General features: G+C 46.1%; 1 protein-coding gene across 1 annotated transcript in view; it reads left to right on the forward strand.

Moving 5' to 3' along the window:
- Window positions 1-2,416: 2,416 nt before the first annotated feature.
- Window positions 2,417-7,378, forward strand: part of LOC133120163 (EGF-containing fibulin-like extracellular matrix protein 2) — a 16,189-nt gene continuing 11,227 nt past the window's right edge. Inside the window, 3 exon segments of the mRNA XM_061230239.1 lie at window positions 2,417-2,523; window positions 5,169-5,365; window positions 7,006-7,054. Of these exon segments, the coding sequence (XP_061086223.1) occupies window positions 5,270-5,365; window positions 7,006-7,054 (145 nt within the window). The 5' untranslated portion in view covers window positions 2,417-2,523; window positions 5,169-5,269.

The raw sequence follows: 7,378 nt of genomic DNA on the forward strand, positions 1-7,378 counted from the left end.
CGCAACAGCATGTGTGTTACGTGTGTGTAGTTCAGTGAGAGTAGCTAACTCAGGTGTAACCCGTGTGCAAATCAGCGCAACAGCATGTGTGTTACGTGTGTGTAGTTCAGTGAGAGTAGCTAACTCAGGTGTAACCCGTGTGCAAATCAGCGCAACAGCATGTGTGTTACGTATAGTAGTGTGTAGTTCACATGATCATATCTCATGATATTGTACCATATACTATTGTACCATAAGTGAAAGGTAACACCACAGACATAAATTATTTTTAATGTGTTTTAAAAAGCAGATTTATTTTAAAAATCACTAAGCTCTCACATTTGTGGAAGAACAGTGGTAAGATAAAAGACAAATGAAACATAATTCATTTTTAAGACTATTTATTTATTTATTTTTCTGTACGTTTTCTCAGCTTGGTTGCTACAGTTAATAAAGAATCTCCCAGAACCAAAACCATTCTGCATTTCGCTCCCACCCAACAGCACATTTTGTCCCTTCTTATGTCAAAAGCAGTGTTTTCTTTTACTCTTTAGCAAAAGCCGTTGAGCTCAGTCCTTTGTCGAATTCTGATATCATTTCAGGTCTCGTCTCGATTTTGTTCAGTGGTTTGCGGTCATCATTTCGTTTTTATGTTACACTCCTGACTCCATTCCTCTCTTCCTCTCTTCCTCTCTTCCTCTCTTCCTCCGTCCCTTACTTCCTTCATCTTCCCATCTCTTTCTCGACCTGTCTGGCTCAGACTGTGTGTGTGTGAGTGAGTGAGTGTGTGTGTGTGTGTTTATATGTGTGTGTGTGTGAGTGAGTGTGTGTGTGTGTGTGTTTATATGTGTGTGTGTGTGTTTGAGTGTGTGTGTGTGTGTGTGTGTTTGAGTGTGTGTGTGTGTGTGTGTGTGTGTGTGTTCGTGTGTGTGTTTGTGTGTTTATATGTGTGTGTGTGTGTGTGTTCGTGTGTGTGTGTGTGGCCCAGAAGGTAGCAGTATTGGGGTTTGGGGTTGTCTGCCGGGGGAGGGGTGCACTGAGGGTTTTATTGCCCTGTAAAACTCCTGGGTGTGACAGCTGTGCCCCCCCCCACGCCCAAATGGCCTAACCTCCTGTACATGTCAGTGAAATAGTAAATTCAGTACGAGTTCTCGTCACAAAAACCCTCCGCTAATACATACAACACTCCATGAGCTCTTTCTCTTGTTCTGTACTCGCTACAATCATCCCGCTGATTGGCTGATCATGCCTGCTCTGGTCTGGCTGTGTTTAGGAGCAGAGAATGAGATCTGAGGAAGGTCTGAGTGTGTGTGTGAGTGTGTGTGTGTGTGTGTGTGTATGTGTGTGTGTGTGTGTGTGTATGAGAGAGTGTGTGTGTGAGTGTGTGTGTGTGTGTGTATGTGTATGAGAGAGTGTGTGTGTGAGTGTGTGTGTATGAGAGAGTGTGTGTGTGAGTGTGTGTGTATGTGTATGAGAGAGTGTGTGTGTGAGTGTGTGTGTGTGAAAATGTGTGTGTGTGTGTGTGTGTGTGAAAATGTGTGTGTGTGTGTGTGTGTGTGTGTGTGAAAATGTGTGTGTGTGTGTGTGTGTGTGAAAATGTGTGTGTGTGTGTGTGAGTGTGTGTGTGTGTGTGTGAGAGAAGTTCACAGTTTCCACAGCACCATGTCCAAACACTCCCACTCAAAGCTGTCTACATCCTACAAATGCTGCCTCTGCATTCAATATTTACATCTGACCACTTTCTCCCTCTCTCTCTCTCCTCTCTCTCTCTCTCTCTCTCTCTCTCTCTCTCTCTCTCTCTCTCTCTTCCACTCAATGTGCTTGATGTGTGTGCAGGACACCTGTGTGGTTTAATGGATTTCTCTTTCATTTTGATATTTAGTACAGTGTAATAGAAAGTGTTTCTCTGTCTCCACCTCTCTCACTGAGAGCAGTCTTTCCTCTGTGGAGAGCCAAGTGTGCCTGTGCCAACCAGTCTCCTGCATCTCTCTCTCTCTCTCTCTCATTCTCTCTCTTTCTCTCCTTTTCTCATTCTCTAATTTTGAGCACATTCCTCCTGTTGCCCTCTCAGGCTATAAATATTTGGAGTGAGAAAGGGAGGGGTGGTGTGGAGAGAGGGAGAGAGGGAGGGAGGAAGATGGATGATGGCAGAAGCAGAGACAGTCATCGGGACAGAGGGAGCCTCGTCTCAGGGGACTGCAGAAGGACAGGGTTTTGGGGTGTGTGTGTTTTTTGGGGTTAAGTCAAACCAGGTGCAGTGTGACCTTTTGGGGCTCTACAGGGGTGTGAACTCCACTCCTGTTTGTGGGAGTTTTTGGGGGAATTTGGGCGGCAGACCAGGAATTTGCATCCTGGGGGGTGGGAGGGGTGAGGGGGGGTGGGGGTGGGGGTTCTGCCTACTCTCTCACTCTCTCTCACACACATTCATTCTGCTGCTGTCGGCTGGAGCACACGCTGGAGCCTGGAACACACACATCACAACACACACTGGAGCAAAGGACCATCTGACTCTTCAACAGAGAGAGTGCAAGTACCTCTGGAAAGGTGTGTGTGTGTGTGTGTGTGTGAGTGTGTGTGTGTGAGTGTGTCTGTGAGTGTGTGTGTGTGAGTGTGTCTGTGAGTGTGTGTGTGTGTGTGTGAGTGTGTGTGAAAGTGGTAGTGTGTGTGAGTGTGTCTGTGAGTGTGTGAGTGTGTGTGTGTTTGTGTGTGTGAAAGTGGTAGTGTGTGTGTGTGTGTCTGTGATTATACTGCACGTGTGTTACAGTGGGTGTATGTAAATAGAGTTTAATAAGATCAGCAGTGGTTTTGAGATTGTGGTTTTGGATGTGTGTGAGCTAGGGGGGTGTATGTGAGCAGGAGGGGGATGTGTGTGTGTGTGTGAGGGGGGGGTGTATATGTGTGTGAGCGGAGTGGGGTGGGGTGTGTGTATGTCTGTGACCAACCTGCTGTTGTTCCCCCCATGGGGTTATGCCCCACCTGTTCACCATTTGGGGCAGAAGAGAGCGTGTGAATGAGTGTGTGTGTGTGTGTGTGTGTGTGTGGGTGTGAGACAGTGAGGGTGTATGTGTCTTATCTTTTAGAGGGACAGATAGCTGTGTGTATGTGCATGCATTCACATTTGCACACACACACACATATGTGTGTGTAGAGTGTGTGTATGTGTAAGGTTTGTGTGTGTGTATAGAATGTGTGTGTAGGGTTTGTGTGTGTGTAGAGTGTGTGTATGTGTAGGGGTTGTGTGTATGTGTGTGTAGAGTGTGTGTATGTGTAGGGTTTGTGTGTGCAGAGTGTGTGTGTGTGTGTGTGTGTAGGGTTTGTGTGTGTGTAGTGTGTATGTGTGTGTGTAGAGTGTGTTTGTGTGTGTAGGGTTTGTGTGTGTAGGGTGTGTATGTGTGTGTGTAGAGTGTGTGTGTGTGTATGTGTAGGGGTTCTGTGTGTAGAGTGTGTGTATGTGTAGGGTTTGTGTGTGTGTAGAGTGTGTGTGTGTGTGTGTGTGTAGAGTGTGTGTATGTGTAGGGGTTGTGTGTGTGTGTGTGTGTGTGTGTGTGTAGAGTGTGTTCCCATAGCCGTGTTGTGTTTGGCGCGGTTAGTGTTATTGTTAGTTTTCTGCAGACTGACTCGCTGGAATGATATTACTGTTGTGCTTTCTCCCTCTCTACTTATTGACCCTGGAACACAAATAAAGACCACTCCTCACTGTACAGGGCTCTATCTGTCTGTCTGTCTGTCTGTCTGTCTGTCTGTCTGTCGCCCCTCTTTACCTCCCTCCTGTACTCTCAGGTCAATCTGGAAGGTATGCATGGTCTGTGTGTGTGTGTGTGTGGAGTGTGTGTGTGTGTGTGTGTATGTGTGTGTGTGTGGAGTGTGTGTGTGTGTGTGTGTATGTGTTTACATGTATACTTTGGTGCTCTGTTACTATATTTTGTGACTTCAGTAAGTTTTGTTTCATTGGAAGTTCACTTACTATCCTGTGTACTATCCGTCTGTCTAGATAGTTTTTGTTTTTAGTGACACATTTTCGAACAGCTTTTTTAGACGCAGTTCACGAAGTCACACGGACCTCTGCGGCGTTTCTGCTGATCATTACACTGAATATTTACATTTGAAAAACTCAACAGCAACATCTCTTTCCAGAGATCATCAACAGAAATGTCTCTGAGCAAAAACTTCAGCCGAAGCAGACCAGCAAAGTGTGAATTGTTTTGATCAGTGTTTAGCCAGCTGTTTGCTGCACTTGACTTGCATATCAAAGCATGAAAATGTGTCTCATCTCAGTGGCGCTATCTGGATGGATAGCTAGTACTCTCTGGGTTTGTGGAAACATACTTTCATTGTGCCCCTTTAACTCAAGTTAAAACTTGACAGAGAATGAAGTCCAGTGCATCAGCAGAAAAGACTCTCAGGGTGTGATGCCTTTTTTAAAAATAAAGTGTTGAACTTTAAATAAAGTAAATAAAGTTAGCCACCGGTGTACATCACTTAACATTCCCACTGCTGAAGCCGAAGTGCTTCCCCCTGCTGTTATTCTCAGCCTAGTGTGTTTTTACTGGAAATACCAGCTTTGGCCACTGGGGGAGCCAGGTCTTGCTGGGTTCTCTGACAGGGGGCAGCATTCCACAGAATTAGGCAGGCAGAGCGAATGGTACTGTACAACAGAGCCCTTGTTCTCCTGCAGTGTTATAGCATTAATATTTCCACACTCTCAAGCTCCCTTCCCCCTCCCTCTCTCTCCTCTCTCTTCTTTCTCTCCCTGTCTCTCTCTCCTCTCTCTCTCCTCTTCTGTGCCCCCCCTCTATCCTTCCCCCTCAATCATCTTCTTTCCAAATATTTTTGCCAAATCAGGCTCTCTCACACCCCTTGCCCCTCTCCCTCCCTCCCTCTCTGTTTCCCCCTCCCTCCTTCTCTCTTGTTCCACATCCTTCCCCCTCTCCCCTCCCTCCCTCCCTCCCTCCCTCGCTCTCTGGGGGCTGTGGGTCCTGTTTTGATGATGGAGGCGGTGGAGGGTTGTTCCACACATGGCCTGTTGGGGGCGCTCCCTGTGCCTCCATGTTTTCTCTTCAGTTTGTTTTATATTTTTTAAATGTAAAGCCAGACTACTGTCTTCTGGGCTTCATTTGTCCAGTGGGAGACAGAGGAAGTGTTTTGTTTAAGCATCTCTCTCTCTCTCTCTCTCTCTCTCTTTCTCGCAGACCTGTGTGGACGTGCCCTCTCTTGCTTTCCGCGCTGCCTGTGTGTGTGTGTGTGTGTAAGCGTGTGTAGCGTGTGTAAGCGTGTGTAAGCGTGTGTAAACATGCAGGGTGCGTGTTTGTTGCTCTCTCTGTGCGTGTGTGTGTGGCTCGTGCCTGACGCAGTGTCTCAGAACCCCGCAGAAAACGACACATACACGGTAAGTACCTCCCTCCCTCTCTCCTCCTCTCTCTCTCTCCCTCCATCACTCTCTCTCTGTTTCTCTCTCTCCAGACATCACTCTCCCTCTCTACTTTTCTCCTCCCTTCTCCCCTTTCACCTCTCTCCTTCCATCACTTGCTCCTCTCTCCCTCTTTCTCTCCTCCTATCTCCCTCTCCCTCTATTTCTCTCTCCAGCACTTCCTAGAAAGAATTGCTTCATCACATCTGTGCTTTTCTTCAGCTGCTCTCTCTTTTCTTTCCTTTCTTGTTCTATCACTTTCTTTCTCTTCCCACTCTGTCTCTCTGAATTTGCAAACCGTTTCCCCTCTCCCGTTCTTTTTAAAATGACCTTTCCCGTTCAGGTCAGTTGAGTTGTGTTTATACTGGCAGAACAGACCAAATGCCTCTTACACACAGTGTGCAGGGTTACATAATCACTTCAGCTCACTTCACTGTTATTTATAGAGTGCTTGGTACAAAGGAGAAGTGTCTCTGAGCGTTTCACAGGCATTCCTGGCCCTGCTCCCCAGAAACCAAGGGTCACAGTAGCAAGCAGAATGACATTTACATTTTACATTTTTGTCATTTGGCAGACGCTTTTAATCCAAAGCGACTTACAAGTGCATAGGTTCTACCACAAGTCAAAGCATCACATCCATACCTAGGAAAATACACATGGAATGCTGTTCTAAACATATATAAGTGCAATTATATATATTTCTTTGGGGTAGACAAGGAGGATAGGGATATCAGAAAGGGGGAGCGGGGGAGATCAGGAGGGAGGACTAAGGTAGAGTTTGAACAGGTGTGTTTTCAGTCTGCGTCGAAATAGGGGGAGGGATTCTGCTGTCCTGACAGTGGTAGGCGAGTCATTCCACCACTGAGGAACCAGAACGGAAAACAGGCGTGAATGTGCAGCTCGACTGCCAGGTGCACGTAGAGAGGGGACCATAAGGCGACCAGAGCTGGCAGACCGGAGTGGTCTAGCTGGGGAGTAGGGAGTGATCAAGGATTGTATGTAAGGTGGGGCAGTCCCCTTAGCAGCCTGAAATGCCAACACTAGGGCCTTGAATCGGATGCGTGCGGCAATAGGAAGCCAGTGGAGGCCAATGATGGAACATGGATGGATGGATAGATGGAGGGGCAGACTTTGGACACACTTAGCAAGGACATTTCTGCTAGAACATATCTGATGGCACATACCTGCTAAGGCATCTCTGTTAGGACATATCTGATAGGGCATCACTGATGGGACATCTCTGTTAGGACATATCTGATAGGGCATATCTGATGGGACATCTCTGTTAGGACATATCTGTTAGGACATATCTGTTAAGGCATCTCTGTTAGGACATATCTGTTAAGGCATCTCTGTTAGGACATATAGGGCATATCTGATGGGACATACATAGTAGGACATATTTTATGGTGCATATCTACTGGATCATATGTGATAGAACATACCTGATGGGACACGCCTGATCCTCTTCACACTTGTACTTGTGTTTGATCTGCACCTCTGCTGAATGCCATGTAATGTAATGATAGGACACACCCAATAGGACATATCTGACATGACCAAGTGCTCCTTGTGTGTGTGTGTGTGTGTGTGTGTGTGTGTGTGCTTGGTCTTCTCAGGAATGCACAGATGGATATCAGTGGGACACAGAATCTCAACACTGCAAAGGTGAGAGCTGACAAAAATGTCAAAATATTAGAGTAATGTTATCACAATGTTAGAGTAATGGATGTTAGAGTAATGTTATCACAGTGTTAGAGTAATGTTATCACAGTGTTAGAGTAATGTTATCACGGTGTTAGTCGTGTTATCACAGTGTTAGAGTAATGTTATCACAGTGTTAGAGTAGTGTTATCACAGTGTTAGAGTAATGTTATCACAGTGTTAGAGTAGTGTTATCACAGTGTTAGAGTAATGTTATCACAGTGTTAGAGTAATGGATGTTAGAGTAATGTTATCACAGTGTTAGAGTAGTGTTATCACAGTGTTAGA

Source organism: Conger conger, unplaced genomic scaffold (genome assembly GCF_963514075.1).
Source record: "Conger conger unplaced genomic scaffold, fConCon1.1 SCAFFOLD_61, whole genome shotgun sequence".
In the NCBI taxonomy this organism is placed as follows: domain Eukaryota; kingdom Metazoa; phylum Chordata; class Actinopteri; order Anguilliformes; family Congridae; genus Conger; species Conger conger.